We start from the raw sequence: 17,271 nt of genomic DNA, 5'->3' as shown, positions 1-17,271 counted from the left end.
ACTTTGAGGACATTACGGTAAGTGAAATAAGAAAGTCACAAACTGTATGATTACATAAGGTGCTTAGAGTAATCCAACTCACAAAGCCAGGAAACACAATGGTGGTGGCCAGGGGCCGGGCGAGAAGACTGAAGAGTGACAGGTGGCCACGGCTGTATAACACTGAGAATGTAGTCACCACCACTGAATTTCTACACTCCAAAATCGTTAAGACGGTAAATTTTACGTGTATTCTCCCAAAATTCATTTGTTAATAAAAAAAAAAAAAAAGGATGGGAGTGCTGAGGCCACGTTACAGCAGAGCACGGTATTAAATGAAGGAAGGCAGCCCCAGAAGGCCACATACTGTACGATTCCTTCTTTTTGCACTGGATGCACTATAATTAAATTTGAACAGTTGTTCTGAACTCATTACCCCTCTAGCTGGACAGCCTAGCCCTGTCCCACGTACGAAATACACAGCAAACCCACCGACACAGAAAGTGGATTCGTAGCTGCCAGGGGCTGGAGCTGAGCAATGACTGCTGATGGGCACGAGGTTGCTCTTGGCGATAACGGAAATGTCCTGGCGTGACACAGACAGGACCTCTGTCCTTGGTGAGCATACTCAAAGCCCCCGAACTGTGTGCTTTACAGGGTGAACGTACAGTGAAAGAATACCATCTCAGTAAAGTTGTGAAAATTCATTTTTAAAAAAAGAATGTTGCTGTGGTTTTTGTTTTGTTTTTAGAATCAACTCTGTAACGTAGACCAAGCTACCGGCACATTCTGAGACAGGAGCAGAACGAGCGTACGAGCCGTTACCTGCAAACGACAGCTGCTTTAGCCGGGCATTGGACCGCGCTTCCTGGACTTTGTCTGTCAGCGACTTCCAGGCATCTGTGAGGAGAGACAACGTTCCAGCAGGCGCCAGCACCGCTCCCAGAATCCCGCGGCGGAAGCGCGCTCCTGCTGCGGCAGGTTTTGTCTGGGAGTTCCAATCAGTTCCGTGCGTGAGAAGCTGAGAGGGAATGTCTCTTTCTCGAGAAAGGACAGAGGCAGCGAGGGGATCCAGACCGCCTGAAACGACGAGTCCCCAAAGCACTGCCACCCGCGATGGCACCTGGACCCTAACCCGAGCGCTGGTGTTACCTCTGTTCCCTACGCTGACCGATGCAGTAACAATGAACAACTGAACCAAGACTGGGGATGCCATGACCTCTCAGCGCCTGACAATGACGGCTGTAACTGGAAACCTGCACAGTCCCCCTCAGCTGGCCCCGAAGGTCCCATCGTCTCTCACTGTCACAGAAGTGAGTGTGGAGTGTGGGGAGCAATCCATGTGGATTTCAGACTCAGTCTAGTTCTCTTAACATTTTTCTTTCTTTCTTTTTTCGTTTTCCTCACCTGAGGACATTTTTCCATTAGTCTTTTAGAGAGAGTGGAAAAGAGAGGGAAAGACAGAGAGAAACATCAATGTCAGAGAAACACATCGATTATCGATTGATTGCCTCCTTTGAGTGCCCTGAACAGGGAAAGGGCCAAGGAGGAGCCTGCAACCAAGGTATGTGCCCTCAACTGGAATCGAACCCAGGACCCTTTGGTCCGCAGGCCAGCACTCTACCCACTGAGCAACACCAGCTCGGGCTTTCATGTTTTGATAACTCTCGCTGACCCACAGTGACCTTTCTTCCCCCTGAAACTCCTCCAGTACCTGTTGCCTACAGCACATTCACTAGTCCTTCAACAGCTAATGAACAGCTACGTTAGGGGCACAAAAATGTTAAATCTATATCTAAGAAAGCCCAGCGACTGTTATGGCACAACCAGGACAACCGGTCGCTATGATGCACACTGACTACCAGGGGGCAGATGCTCAACGCAGGAGCTACCCCCTGGTGGTCAGTGCGCTCCCACAGCGGGAGTCCGCTCAGCCAGAAGCCAGGCTCAGGACCAGTTTGCAGGCCCTCAGTGTTGTGCAGTAAGTGCAGCGGCGGTGGCGGGAGCCTGTGCTACTTCCGGGGCAGCGCTAAGGAATGGCGAGCCAAGCGGTAAGGAGCGAGCAGGCAAGGAGCGAGCAGGCGGGTGGTTAGGAGCAAGGGGTCCTAGAGTGTGAGAGGGCTGGATTGCAAGAGGGTGCAGGCCAGGCTGATCCCCACCCCCCCACACCCGCGTGAATTTTGTGTATCAGGTCTCTAGGAAGAACATAAGCTTCAAACCCTTCCGGGAAGCTGCCTGCTGAGTAAGACATAAAAGTAAACAAACGTTTATGGAGGTGAGGGAGGACAGCATTCAAGATGTACAGGAAGGCCCTGGCCGGCTTGGCTCAGTGGATACAGCATTGGCCTGGGGACTAAAGGGTGCCAGGTTTGATTCTGGTCAAGGCACATGCCCGGGTTGGGAGCTCAATCCCAAGTGGGGGGCGTGCAGGAGGCAGCCGGTCAACAATTCTCTTCTCTCATCATCAATCTTTCTTCCCTCTCTCTCTCCCCCCGCTCCCTTCCTCTCTGAAATCAATTTAAAAAAGAAGAAAGAAAGAAACAACAAAACAGGAAGTGGTAGGAGAAAAGTGAGAGAGACAAGCAGAGATCTCATGTGCTATGCAGGGTGTATGTAACATTCAAAACATAATCTGTATCCCTAACTCTTCCCATAAACCACGGACTGTTTCTCAAGAACACTAACTTCTAAGGACAAACCACATGTGCAAAGCCCCCACACCTCCCAGCACAGCTGCACAGCGCTGCCCTGGGGCAGCCCGAGCAATCCACTCGCCTTCAATGCTCTCCGCACAGATCTGGAAGCCGTCGTCACTGGAAATTTCAAACACCAGGCCTTTCTTGGGCTTTTTCTCGGTGATGCTTTCCTTGCGCTTCTGTTCCTGCTGCAGCCAGAGCATGAGTGGCGAGCTGAAGCCTCCGTCCTCCTCCTCCGCCGCCTTCGGGTCTGCGAGGGAGAGCGCAGAGCGTCGGCGGCTGCAGCAGGCCCGGGCAGCCCAGACTATGCATACCGTGGCGAAGCCAGCGGCATCCAGAACAGGGATCATCCCACTGACAGGCAATCAAACGGAGTCTCAAGGAGGTGAGCTCGCTGCTCGGGCCATCGCTACACACGACTACCAGTAAAACTAGAAATGGTCTTAACACCGAGCCATGCTCTTTGTGGCAGTTTCTAGTATGACAATTTGATAGTTTTTCAGTAAGTGACTGCCCTCTGTAGGTTAAAGTAAAAAATGACACTGCTAACGTGTATGAAGCAGTATGTGCCAGGCACTCTCCTACGCTCTCAGGCACGTTCCCTAGATTGTAACTCACCAACCTCACAAAAGTCCGATGAGTAGGTGAGGGAACTGAGGCAGAGAGAGCTCAGTGGCCTAGCGCCCAGGGTCGGGCAGCCAAGAGGGTAACGCCGCGCCTGAACTCCTGCGGCACAGCGCTGCATGGTCGGCCCCTGCTGTCCTCCCACACAGAGACCGACCCACCTTCTCGAGGATCAGCAAGGCAGCAGTGTTCCCACACCCCAAAGCTGGTGTCCAAGCAGTTTCCCCACCGGGTTCTCCTCTGGGGAAGACAGGCCCTTTAATGGAAACGGGCAAAGCCTGACCCCAGAGCTCCCCAATCGGAACAACGTGACCTGCTGTTTACTGACCAATCAGCAGGGCAGACCGTGAGGGCTCTGGAGACGTATCTGGCGGCACAGCCGAATCTGGCTAGCTTACAGAGTAAGAATGCTTCCTGGCTTTCTTCAGTGACAACCAGGGGTGAATGAAGTCAGGTTATCATGAGCTATTTATTTACTTTTTATTTTTGTTATTTTTTAATTCTCACCCAAGGATATTTTTCCATTAATTTTAAAGAAAGGGAAAGACAGAGAGAAATATTGATGTGAAAGAATCACATCGATTGGCTGCTTCCTGCATGAGCCGCGACCATGGCACGGGTTGGGGAGGAGCCTGCAACTGAGGTCCGTGCCCTTGATCGGGATCAAACCCGGGACTCTTTGGTCTGCAGGCCGACGCTCTATCCACTGAACCACACCGGCCCGGGCACACTAGCTACTTGCACCATACTGCTATTAAAGCAAGTCGAGCAGGAGTATAGTTAAAGGCTTCCGTCTTGTGTCCTTTCCTTGACAGACGGCCACAGAATATGTAGTGGATGAGCACGGGACGGAAAGATGCTGTGAGGCTCAGGCCACAGTTTGTTCCCTCACTTCACTCTGTGTGACTGTTGGGGGGGAGAGGGGGAAGGGTTTAAATCTAGAAAAACCAGTAGGTAACGTAGGTGATTTTTACAGCACGTTTGGCTGTGAAATTCTGATTGGGACCAGTTACCCATCCACATACCTGTGCTTTCTTGTTCATTTGCTGGATTTTGTGTTGTCTGAACCTCAGGAAGAACAGCCATTTGCCTAAAAAACACACATACACACACAAAAACAACCCAAAACACAAGTGTGAGATTTATCAGCGAGGACTTCAGTTCAAACCTAAAGCTGTGTCAGTCCCACAAAGCCCCTGCCGGAGACCAGCCCCTGAACGAGGAGCACCACCCGCTACCGTGCGGCACCGACAGAAAGCCATCTTCTAGGCCGGTGGTCGGCAAGCTCGTCAGCCAACGGAGCCAAATATCAACAGGACAACGACTGACATTTCTGCTGAGCCAAATTTTTTAAACTTAAACTTAAACTAGGTAGGTACATTGTTATTAACTTAATTAGGGTCCTCCTAAGCTGGCCTTTGCCAAAAACGTCCTCAATCTGATTGAGGTACGTTCACTGAGGTTGACCCCTTCCAACTCTCCCATCCACACTCGTCTTGTGTATTTGTTTCATCGATCTCCTTTCTGAAAACCGACTTCTGCGTGTGGGCCACGAAGTTTCAATTGCACTGTACGTGTGCGCCCACACGTGGCATTTTGTGGAAGAGCCACATTCAAGGGGCCAAAGAGCCGCATGTGGCTTGCAAGCCGCGGTTTGCCAACCACTGTTCTGACATTAAATACTGACATTAAATTTTTATTTATTTATTTTGTTAATACTCAACCAAGGCTATTTTTCCATTGATTTTTTAGAGTGGAAGGGGGAAAGAGAGAGAGAGACAGAGAGAAACATCGATGTGAGAGAGACACATCGATTGGTTGCCTCCGTACACACACCGACCAGGGCTGAGGAACCTGCATCCGAGGTACATGCCCTTGACCGGAATCGAACCCGCAGGCCAATGCTCCATCCACTGAGCCAAACTGGCTAGGGCGACATTCAGCTTTTACTTTTGGGGTTGTAGATTGTGTCCTTACATTTTTTCTCACCCTTAGTATTGGGAAAAGGATTAAAGAACACTTGCTAGAAGCAGTTCTGGAATCACTTAAGAGCAGCTTAAAGTTGGCTGCTTTTGGTTGCTTCCCACAATGGGCCCCAACCGGGGACTGAACCCGCAACAGTGAAATATATACTAAAGGGGATAGTTAGGTAAATTACTGTAGATCACACACGGGAGCCAGAGGCCGCCATTAAAATATAAAGTGCATCTATAAACACTGTACAGAAATGCGCACACAATATGGTAAGCAATAAAACCAGGTAAAGAACAGTATGTACAGCATTACTCATTCTATGTAAAAAGAAGTATATACATGTCCTTATGTATGCCACATATATCTGTGTATGCATACAAAGGTCTCCCAGCCCGGCCGGTGTGGCTCAGTGGTTGAGCAGCAACCTATCAACCAGGAGGTCAGGGTCTGGTTCCTGGTCAGGGCACATGCCCAGGTTGTGGTCTCCATCGCCAGTAGGGGGCATGGAAGAGGCAATGTTTCTCTCATTGATGCTTCAATCTCTATATCCCTCTTTAATTCAAATCAAGAAAAACGTATTTTAAAAAATGTCACCATGGATGAAAACAAATTGTTAGCAATGTTACCTCTAAGGAACAGATTGGGATGGGGTTAGGCAGGATGAAGAGGGAACCATTATCCATTATTTAAATAATCCTATACTGTATGACTTTTACTAAAGGAACTCTGGCACCCTGGCCGAGTGGCTCAGTTGGCTGGAGTATCGTCCTGTGCACAAAAGGGTGGCAGGTTTGATTCCTGGTCAGGGCACATGCCTGGGTTGCGGATTCGATGCCTGGTCGGGTAGCGTGCGAGAGGCACCAGATCATGATTCCCACATGGATGTCTCTCTCTCCCAAATCAATAAACATTTTCTGTAGTGAGGATCAGAACACACGGCCACACAGAGCCACACACACAGGCTCTGGTGAGGATCAGAACACACGGCCACACAGATCCACACGCACAGGCTCTGGAGAGGGTCAGGACACACGGCCACACAGATCCACACGCACAGGCTCTGGTGAGGATCAGGACACACGGCCACACAGATCCACACGCACAGGCTCTGGAGAGGGTCAGAACACACGGCCACACAGATCCACACGCACAGGCTCTGGTGAGGGTCAGAACACACGGCCACACAGATCCACACACACAGGCTCTGGTGAGGGTCAGAACACAAGGCCACACACGCAGGAAGAAGGGTGTTTGATGAGGACTTGGTCTTGGAGACCTTCCTCTGCTCACCCCGGGGGCTGCCCACACTCCTGTGCCGCCGGCTCCCCATCAGCCGTGTCCTGCTGCTCGGCCTCTGCTGCGGGGGCCCTGAAACAGAACCGTTAGCACGTATGCACCAGGGTGGGGGTCAGGCCACAGAAACGACAGTCGGGCTCTGGTAACCTCGTGAGCGGAACCCCAGCCCGTGGCGATGCAGGGGTGTGGGTGCCCTGCCCACGGGACCAGGAGTCTCTGGAGCACTAGGGAGGTTCTCTATCTCGATCTGAATGGTGGCTCCCTGGGCGCATACGTATGTAACGTTCACTTGTGCACATCAGACACGTTACACTCTGGGCAGGAATAACCATCCCTCCGCCTCAGCAGAGAGGCAACAGCAGCCAAACAGCACCAGCAGCGGCTCCGTGTTACGTCAGCCGAGCAGAGACGTGGCTCTATGCAGGAGACCCACTGCTCACGAAGGCATTGACGTTTGCTCTATACGTCACCACCATGGGTGAAAAAACAATCATTTAAAACCCAGAAAACACCTGAGCCCTGCAAAGGGCAGAAGGCTGTCCCCCTCACAGATAGCCCCCCCCAATCCCCAGCCTCTGCTCGGGGCCCGGCCCCCAGACCCCGCACGGCGACACTGGCTCTCACCCTGTGGACGAGGTCAGGCAGGACGTGGGGGCCTCCTGGTCTGGAACGTGTGCTTCCGAGGAGCTGGTCCGCAGGTGAGAAACCTTGTGCTTCTTGCCATTCCCTTTGTCCAAAGGCAGCTGGATGCGCTTGCTTTTTGGTTTGGGGTGAGCGCCTGGCACGGAGGGGCTTGCGGACTGGGGTCCGGAGGGAGAGCCCGCAGGGGAGGCCGCACGGGCCTGTCCGGCAGAGGAGGCCGCCCTCTTTGGCTCCAGCCCCAGGCTGTTAGGAGCGTCTGCTGTTTGCGCCAAGCCCGGCCCCTGGGTCCCTGGAGCAGCTTCAGGATCCCGCTGGGAAGGGAGAATTCCCGCTTTGCTGGCCAGGAGCTGGCTCACATGCTGAAGCTGATAGTGATCTTCAGCGTCTCTGGAGGGGGAGGCGGCCGCTAGGACCCCTGTCTGAGTCGAGGGGAGGACGCAGACGCCGGATGCAGCCGTCATCGCCGTGGTAGAGGGGGTCTGCAGCGACCCCAGCTGGGGAAATACTCCCGAGCTGGGCGGCAGAGCCCCGGCCTGGTCCTGGATCCCCAGGCCCTGCTGGCTGGTTTTAATCAACAGGTTGCTTATGGGGCCAGCGTCTGGGGCACCCAGCAACCGCGGGTTGGTCAACGCAACATGTCCCGGAACCGACGCACTACTCGTAGGGGCTGTTGTCGTTTGCATGGATACGACATTCAAGACCGAGGAACCGGATGCCAAGCCGGCCACGGGCCCCGAAGCGAGGTGGCCAGTGTCCTGGCTCCCGGTCGACGTGCCCGTCGCTGTGGCAGGTCCGCCCACCGTCTGTGGTAACAGGGGTGCCTGTTCAAAATACATGACGCCGGACTTAGACCTTTTTATGATGTTGGGAACAGTCCGGTGAGATGACGTGTTAAGTGACCCCAAATCTAACAGGTTGGGGTGATTTGGAAGCTGGGAGGGTGTGAAGTTAATCAGTGTCATGTTAGAAACCACATCGGAGGGGGCAATGTTTGAAGGGGCGCTAGAGGGAGCAAGCTTCTTATTCTTTCGGGTCTGCAGGCGAGATATGGGTCTTTTCTTGAGTCCAGAGGACGGAGTGACTACCGTGGTGCTGAGGTCTGTCCTCTGGCTGGCTTCAGACACCAGAAGTTGGGGATCTGGAGGAGGCTGCACCCCAATGAGCAGGCCTGGAGGAGAACTGCTGATGGTGGGCGGGAAACTGCCCTGAGCGGCTGTGGGGAAGGGGTGTAAGTGCTGGTGGTGAGGCACGGGCAGCAAGCCTTTGCCAGCGGGAGGGAAAAGAGGCTGAGGTGCCTGCAAGCCTGGGGTTAGCCCCGTGGTCAGCGCGAGGCCACCGCCCATGGGCCCCAGCACGGAAGGGTTTGCCTCCATCACGCCAGGTGCGGGACTAACGGAAGAGGTCAGCTGGATTTTCTGGGTCACGCCGTTGGGCAGCGTCTGGAGCACGTAAAGCGGCTGCATGTTCTGGTTAACGACAATGAGCTTCTCGGTGGGCGGCTTCAGGTGGGGAGGCGTGGTCTGCACGGCCGCATTCGAGATCTGAGATGGGCCGGGGCTCCCGGCGGAACTGGGCCCGTATTTCTGGTTCTGGATGGGCACAGAGGGGGAAGCCGGTACCTGGAGGCCAGGGGTGCCGCTGCTCCGAGTTAAATCCTGACTGCTGCCACGGCTCTGCTCCACTGCGCCGCACGGGGGGCTGGCGAGGTCGGCGTCCATGTGTCCCTGGATGAATCGGTCGGGAGTCATGTGGCCTTCGGGCGCGGGTTCGACTCCCGGGCTCAGCAGCGCCGGGTCATCCTCGGAGGCGGCCACGGGCTTCTCCGGGATGGCGACTCTCTTCTCCGCTGCGTCGGCGATGACGGCCAGCCTGCCGGGGTTCTGGCCGGGGACCGTGGGGCTCCGCGTGGTCAGCACCGAGAGGTCGGACGGCAGCTCCAGCGGCAGCTCGAACTGCTCTTCGGCCGAGATGGACGAAGAGACGCTGCTGTCCACAGGCTCCGCGGTCGGCAGCTGCTGAGAAAACACTTCGAACAGACCCATGTCCTTCTCACGGTTGCTGTCGAGGCCCAGGCCCTCGCCCAGGTTCAGGAGCTCCGAGGACGAGGACTCCGGGCTCTCCCCCAAGGCCTGCATGGAGGGCGTGTTCTTCAGGACGAAGTCCATGATGTCCGAGGGCAGGATGTTCCCGCAGTCGTCGCTGTTGTTGTTGTCGGAGTCCGACTTCAGGAGCTCGGGGTTGTAGGTGTCCAGCAAGGCCTTGTCCGAGGGGGCGCTGGGGTGGACCCTGCGGCTGGACTCCAAGGAGCTGAGCTGAGCCTCCAGGGAGTCCTGCCCCTGGGCCTTCCCTCGGCTCACCGAGTGGCAGTTCTCCGCCTTGGGCTCGCTTTTGTGGCCCACAGAACTCTTGATGACATGTTCCTTCTCCCCGTCTTCGGGCCGGTCCAGCTTGAGGCTCTCTGTCCCATTCTCTTTCCCGTTTCTTTTTGGAATCTGGCCGGTCTTCCTGGTGGTGGCCGTGACACTGGTATCACTCTCTGTGCCGTCGTCAACACCATCCAGCTGTGAGATTCTCGGGAGATCACACTGCTCCTCCTCCCGAAACAGGCTGTGGGCCGCCAGCCGCTCCTCCGCGCCCGCCGCGATCACCGTCCGGGTGAAGTTGTAGTAGTACAGGTCGTCCTCGTCGGAAGTGCTCAGGTCATCAGCCCCGTCCACCTGCCCTTCGGCTGACCTCTTGCCTCGTTTCTTCCCCGTTGAGCTGCTGTAGAACGGAAGGTCTTCTTCCCCGTAGGACCGGACTCCGTAGAGGGGGGTGAGCCCGAAGAACATGTTGGAGCGGGCCCGGGCGCTCCGACGGGGGTACCTCCTTTTGAAAGACCCGTCCTCCTGGGGTTTGGGGCCGTCAGGAAGCATGAGGTTCCTCTCCTGGCCGGGAAGAGTCTGGTAGCTGTTGCCCGGAGGCTCCTGGGAGGCGGTGCTGGGGCGTGGCTCGGCCCCTGGCCCAGCTCCTGGACTCCCGGAGGCTGGCACGGGCTCTGCCGGCGAGGCTGACTCCACGTGCAGAGGGGAAGCGGGGCTGCTTTCCTTCAGGGCATTTCTGGACTGACTCTCACCTTCCATCTTCAGGGGTGTCAGTGTGACTTTGACCGTGCGTTTTCGGGGTGTCTGTAATTCCGTGGCAGGGCCTTCTCCTTGCACTGATGGAGCTTTGGGGACTCCAGGAGCAGCAAGGACTTTGTCCCCAATCTTATCAGAAGACACATTGTTACATGGCCGTTGCCCTGGAAACTCAGGAGTCAAACCTTCATCTGCAAACTCCGCCTTTAGATGTCCTTCCTCACCAGCGGCGACCTGACCAGGCTCCAGGAAGGACTTACTGGAGCGCTTTTCTTTGAAGGTTTCTTTACAAGACTTTTTCCCTTTCTGTCTCCTGTCTCTGGAGCTAGATCCGACCTGTTCGTTGATGATAGATGATCGGTGGCTCACCCCTGACAGCTTCGAGGTTTTGGCGTCCGTGTCGCCCTCGGCGGGGGAACTCCCTGCCTGGGTGGGGTCTGGATGTGGGTCCCAGTCGTTCCTCTGCCCTCTCGGATGGAGTGGTGGGAGGGGGAGGGCCTCTCTGGAGGAAAACGGCACCGAAGAGAATTCCACGAACGTGCCCGTTTTACCAACATTTGGCTGGCCAGATGGTGGACTATGACGCTGCGGAGCCGGCTTAGGGGGGCCGGGGTGGGCCGCATCATGAGCAGAGCCCTCGGGACTCTTGGAACTCAGCATCTTGGTCTTCTCCCCTTTCAAAGAGGAGCTGCTGGAGGCCAGGTCTGAAGCGCTGGGGTGCTTCATTTCTGAAGCTGAAGAGCCATCCACGTGACTGGTTTTGGTGGCCATCATCACCACTGTCCTCTGCAAACTGGAAGAGGTGGGAGTGTTTTGCCTTAAGTTGGTATTTGAAGTCAGTGACCCTAAGACATGATCCACTGCTTTGGCACTTGACTCCAGGTCCGCAGTGGCCCCCGGGGTGGAGACGGAGGAGCCACTGTTCTTGGAGTAAGTGCTCCCCGTTCTCACTGGAGACATCATCCGGAGTCTCGACTGCTGGGGTGCTGAGGAAGGAGTACTGTGCCGCCTGGAGCCGATGCTTCGGAGCCCCGAGGAGAGTAAAGGGTCACCCACCGTGACGATTTCGTGAGTGGTTGGAGTAGGGTTTCCTAAAGGAGAGAGAGTGACAAAGTCTATTACAGACAGAACTGTGGGTAGCCACTGGCTTAAGTCTTGGCTACATCTATTTATAGGTAACGAAAAGTCAACATTTTCAGTAAGTGTAAGTCACTAAAATAAAATGGCCTGAAAAAAATTACAAATTCCCGTCTGAGCTGACCTTGGAGTCAATGAAACCCTTTACCTGCAGAAGGCAGTGGCCGACAGCCAGGGGACCTCTGTGTTGGAGAATAACTGGGTGTTCGAATCCTAGGAACCTTTGAGATGACATGATAAAAACAGGAACCAGAGGTTTGCGTATGAGGAGGTCGGTCTGGTGATGAAGGACTTACAATTTCAGCTGCGTTTTGACTTTCTTTAGATGACATTTCTGTGGTAGGATATAAAAACCCTTACTAAAAACAGTCCAATTAAGGTATCAAACAAATGGCCCAATAAAAAACCAGCTGTTAAGGAAATTTTCAAATGAGACCTCCCAAAGAAGTGACATTCTCTGCATGCTTCAATCCCAGGATTCCCAAAAGTCTCATTCAAGTGACACCTTGACTAAAGACCAACCTGCAAAAGATGTTGGACTGTGGGCAATGGTCCTGTTTTCATCATGCTCGACGGTGCTGTTGATGTCTGGCTCCACGGCCGGCGGGCGGCACTCCACGATCTTGCACGTGTACACGCAGCGCTTGCGGGCGTCCGTGGTGCTCCAGTACACTCGGGAACACCTGCGAAGGTTTGTCGGGACCAGCAGAGGTGAGGGTCCAGGAGCAAAGACTAACATTTGTCAAAACCTCTTCTTATCCTAGATCCCCTGGTCTCCGTGATTTATAGAATTTAGCTTTCTTTCCTGGACTTTTACAGATTTCCCAAACTAGGATGTTCCAAGCTTTCTATTTTATTAAAAAAATATTTTTATTGATTTCAGATGAAGAGAGAGGAAGAGCGAGATAGGAATATCAATGATGAGAGAAAATCACTGATCAGCTGCCTCCTACATGGCCCCTCCTGGGGATCGAGCCCCTAACTTGGCATGAACGCTCGACCGGAAAGGAACTTGGTCCCTCCAGTCTGCAGGCTGACGCTCTACCCACTGAGCAACTGTTCCAAGGCAGAATGTTCCAAGCTTTTCAAAGTCCTTGTTTTCTCCTCGTCTCTCAGAAACCAACATCAAATCTTTTTTTTAAAAAAAGTGTATTCTAAGCAGGGGATGAAAGCAGTAAAGTGTCCTAAAATGCAGAGAAAAAAATACTAACTCCTGCAAGAAACAGTATCGGCCCTCAGGAGGGACCACTGGCCCACAGTATGTACACAGCGAGGAAAGAGCAAACTCGAGATGTCTCCTTTGGGAGAGACACCCCAGGGACAAGGGAAGTGTAGCTGCTTCAGACATGCTGGATGCTGGGGGAGCCTCGTTCACACAAGAAGTTGCCAGCTAAGTACGGAACGTACACTGTCGTCAGAATTGGGATGCGGACTAAGCTGAAGTATATATAGCAAAATAGGACCCTGAAGGGGGAGCAACAGAAAGGGAATTTTCAATTTATACTGTCAGCTTGTTAGAAGTTTAAACAATTTATTGCACATGGGAAAGATTATAAATTCCTACTGGAGAACCTGATTACTTCTGTGGGGGTTGTATTTTTAGAAGGACTGGAAAATGGAAACCTGAGGACAGAGGCACAAGGTGTGTGTGACCCATGACAGCAATCTTGACTTCTGAACCCACATGAATGGAACCTCAAGACACTGACACCGTGTTTTCTATTTAGATTTTATTTATAAACTAGAGGCCTGGTACACAGATTCACGCACTGGTGGGGTCCCTCGGCCTGGCCTGCGCCCTCTCACAATCCAGGACCCCCCCACCAGGGGATGTCGGACTGCCAGTTTCAGCCCGATCCCCGTAGGCCAGGCCGAGGGACCCCACCAGTGCACGAATCAGTGCACCAGGCTTCTAGTATGTATATAAGATTTTTGGTTAATCTCTTTCCATCCTCCCTCCTCCCCACTGAGATTCATCAGTCTGTTCCATGTTTCCATTCCTGTGCATTGAGCGCCTGCCCCCTGGTGTTCAGTGTGCATCATAGCTACTGGTCAAACAGTCGCTTAGGCTTTTATATACATAGATTATTCTGAAAAACAATTTTTTAAAAAAATTTAAACATAGCTAGCTGGTGTACAACAGCATATCAGTAATATTAGTTTCAGGTGTACACTATAGTGATTTAACTTTTTTTTAAAAAAATGTTTAACTTTATTTTATTGATTTTAGAGAGATGAAGAGATAAAGAGAGAAAAACATCGATTTGCGGACCCCACCAGTGCACGAATCAGTGCACCAGGCTTCTAGTATGTATATAAGATTTTTGGTTAATCTCTTTCCATCCTCCCTCCTCCCCCCTGAGATTCATCAGTCTGTTCCATGTTTCCATTCCTGTGCATTGAGCGTCTGCCCCCTGGTGTTCAGTGTGCATCATATACTGGTCAACCAGTTTTTTGGTCTTCACAGTCGCTTAGGCTTTTATATACATAGATTATTCTGAAAAACAATTTTTTAAAAAAATTTAAACATAGCTAGCTGGTGTACAACAGCATATCAGTAATATTAGTTTCAGGTGTACACTATAGTGATTTAACTTTTTTTAAAAAAAACGTTTAACTTTATTTTATTGATTTTAGAGAGATGAAGAGATAAAGAGAGAAAAACATCGATTTGCTGTCCCACTTATTTATGCATTCACTGGTTGCTCCCGTATGTGCCCTGAGTAGGGACTGACCCTGCACCCTTGGTGTATGGGGACAACGCTCAAGCAACTGAGCAACCAGACCAGGGCAGTGACTCAACATTTTTATCCCTTACAATGTGACCACCCCATTCGTTCTAGCGATCACCTGTACTGTGCAAACTTATCATGATATCACTCAATGCTTTTCTTCCATAACAGGATTTGGCTGACATAAAATGATACTTTAGTCCTCATCTACAAGAAGTAGCAAAAAAGTAGTTAATTTTTAGTAGCAGTTAGAAGTAACTCCCAAGAGTGGCTCTACACCTAACAACATGACCAGTGTTTCAGGGTGCTAAGGCTGTGGGGCAGCTGTCTTCCCTGCGCGACGGTACTTACTGGTATCCAATTGGAAACAGCTTGTCCTCACAGTCAGACAGATCATTGAGAATTCCCAAGCAGTCGATTGTCATAGAGCCTGGCCAAGGAGAGAACAGTGATTAGAGGAGATGATGGTATATATATATATATAAAAACAGTCTAAGTGACCGTTCGACCATCTGACCGGTAGCTATGACGCGCACTGACTACCAGGGAGCAGACACTCAACGCAGGGGCTGCCGAGCTGTGGTGACTTGGCAGCTGCGGTTCTCGGGGTGACGCACTCAGAACCAGAGAAGGGAGCCCGATTCCAGGGTGCGTCACCTGAGAACCACCCTTTCACGATCCGGGACCCCTCGGGGATGTCGGAGAGCCAGTTTTGGTCCGAACCCTGCAGGCCAAGCCAAGGGACCCCACCAGGGCCCAAATCCATTCACTGGGCCTCTAGTATAAAATAATTTCATAACCAAAGACTAGAAAGTACCCCAATGCTACATCCAGCCTCCCCTACAACCGAGGCCCATGCCCTACCAATCATCATGTGAATGTTTTCTGGTTCCAAGCCACTAAGGAACTTCCTCCTCAAGCTGATTCCTTCAAAGTCCACAAACACTCTTCTGAAGACTTCAAATCCATTCTCGGGAACCACCTAAAACGAAACCCCAGCGGAGCTGTGACTCAGCTTTCCCTCGCAGACCGTGCTCACAACACTGCCTCTCAGAGGGGCAGGGCCCAGCTCTCAGCATCACCTCTTCCGCCAGGAGAGCTCCTGCATCCCGCTACGAGGAGCAGGTGCTAGGGACAGCTACAGAAGGTAAAGCCACGTTACGACGTGCTTGCTATTTCCCATCTCTTCTCCCTGAATTCCCGGAGAATTCAAGAAGCAACACAAGCTCTCACCTCGCCTTTGATCGTATCGCGGTGCCGCTGGCAGTACACCTTCTTATCGTCCAGAAAGACGCAGTTCTTGGCCCGGGAGCACATGAAGTGGTAGTTGCTGGTGCAGGAGGTGAGGCAGCAGCCCACAGTGGCCCCCGGCTTTTGGCAGAATTCGCATCGCTGACAATGCAGAACAAACACAGCCCGGGTCAGATGTTCAAATATTTCAAGCCATTTTCTACCTCCCCATCCAGAGTTTCCTAGAAGCAATTTTGTTTATTGATAATCTGCTGAATCACAGGGAAGGGATAGGAGCCATAAAGTCTTCTCCACAAACCTTTTTGCTCCCACAGTCCATGGGGCCCTATGACTACTAAAGTTAAATATTAAACCTGATTTAGAATTTGGACCAAAACAGTTTTTCTTCTAGGATGCAAGATGGATTTAGAGAAGAGGAAGCTTTGAAGATCAAGGCTAAAAACATCATCTCTCTAGAAAGCTATTCTATCCGAAAGAACTCCGTTCTAGAAAGAGCATACGAGCCTGAAACATAATGGTGTTCCAGTTACCGGCTAACAGACACACTTATCATGTAGTTAACGTTTCCCTGTCACTCGGCTGTGTCACCACCTTACTCTGTCAGTCACACCAGGGCTCTTCTCCGGGAGGACACGTTGTCCTTTTCGCCCACACTCCAAGGGTCCAGACAATCAGCTGCCACAGTGGACACCAGTACTCGGTATGGCTGACCACCCCGAAGGCAGATGGAAACAGGCGTGAGGCGGCACTTAGCCACGGGCAGCACATCTGGACACCGAGGAGCCTCTCTGACGGCATTCCCGTGTCCTTACCAGCTGCTTGCCCCGGATCACAGCCATGTGCACGTTCTTCAGTGACCCGTCGTCGTCTTCAAACACTTCTGCCGACCACAGAGCGCAGTTCACATGTGTCCACTCATTCTGGCCAATGTACAGCAAGCGGCCAGCATCCTGGGAAACAAAGAGATTTCTTTTCTCTTTAAAGATTATGTCAAAGAAAGTTTTCCTTCATATTTGCTTTACCTCAGTCAAGACAACTCCAATAAACTAATTAAAATTCTTTAGGTGAACACACACATTAGAAAAAACACCACACTTCTTTTTCAATGTTCCTGCTTCCACTCTGCCCTTTCTGATCGCCTCTTCCACAGACAGGAGAATTAGAAATAAGCTGACCATGTGCCAGGCAGGGCACAGGCCTTACACCTCACCTCTTTCAGTCCTCAGAACCACTCTGAGGTAAGGATTCTTCTTCTTATGCTCATTTTAATATATTTTATTTTATTGATTTTTTACAGAGAGGAAGGGAGAGAGATGGAGAGCTAGAAACATCGATGATAGAGAAACATCGATCAGCTGCATCCTGCACACTCCCTACTGGGGATGTGCCCGCAACCCAGGTACATGCCCTTGACCGGAATCGAACCTGGGACGCCTCAGTCCGCAGGCCGACACTCCATCCACTGAGCCAAACCGGTTTCGGCAGGATTCTTCTTCTTATGCTCATTTTAAAGATGCAACTAAAGGTCAGAGAGGTTAAGCTCCTTGCTAAGGTCAACAGCACAGAAATGGACCTTAACCATTCTGCTCTACTACATTAAATACAAGGTATTTAATGTGCAACTTGTACTTTATTGACTTTCAAAAAGACTTTTTGAGAAGATAGAAATTACTAGACATCAGCAGGTTAATTTAAGGCAAATCATCTTTCAAATCAGTTATAGAAATAACCCCAAGTTCCAAAACACCCAGTCATCAGGTGTAGACACAAAGGCCACACAGCTCGCTCTGAGCGTCTAGCAGGTAGGACCCGTTGCCGAGG

At 52.0% G+C, this 17,271-nt stretch overlaps 1 protein-coding gene across 5 annotated transcripts in view; it reads right to left on the bottom strand.

Annotated features, from left to right (window-relative positions):
* LOC102766910 (histone-lysine N-methyltransferase 2A) overlaps positions 1-17,271 on the bottom strand; it is a 70,807-nt gene that overhangs the window by 27,364 nt on the left and 26,172 nt on the right. For 4 of the 5 annotated variants that reach the window (XR_001513499.1, XM_015562500.1, XM_015562499.1 and 1 more), the window contains exons 19-29: positions 16,263-16,400; positions 15,433-15,591; positions 15,064-15,181; positions 14,551-14,629; positions 11,990-12,150; positions 11,616-11,801; positions 7,194-11,421; positions 6,564-6,641; positions 4,325-4,389; positions 2,755-2,925; positions 805-879 (exon numbers count right to left, since the gene is read on the bottom strand). Coding sequence is in view for 4 of the 5 variants with exons in the window: in XM_015562500.1 (XP_015417986.1) it covers positions 805-879; positions 2,755-2,925; positions 4,325-4,389; positions 6,564-6,641; positions 7,194-11,421; positions 11,616-11,801; positions 11,990-12,150; positions 14,551-14,629; positions 15,064-15,181; positions 15,433-15,591; positions 16,263-16,400 (5,458 nt within the window). In the remaining variant the exon portion in view is untranslated. The remainder of the gene's footprint in view (positions 1-804; positions 880-2,754; positions 2,926-4,324; positions 4,390-6,563; positions 6,642-7,193; positions 11,422-11,615; positions 11,802-11,989; positions 12,151-14,550; positions 14,630-15,063; positions 15,182-15,432; positions 15,592-16,262; positions 16,401-17,271) is intronic. The other variant, XM_015562501.1, reaches the window with a different exon arrangement.

Source organism: Myotis davidii, unplaced genomic scaffold (assembly GCF_000327345.1).
Source record: "Myotis davidii unplaced genomic scaffold, ASM32734v1 scaffold97, whole genome shotgun sequence".
Lineage (NCBI taxonomy): Eukaryota > Metazoa > Chordata > Mammalia > Chiroptera > Vespertilionidae > Myotis > Myotis davidii.
Note: the sequence above shows the minus strand (reverse complement) of the source record. Positions and strands in the feature narration are given on the sequence as shown.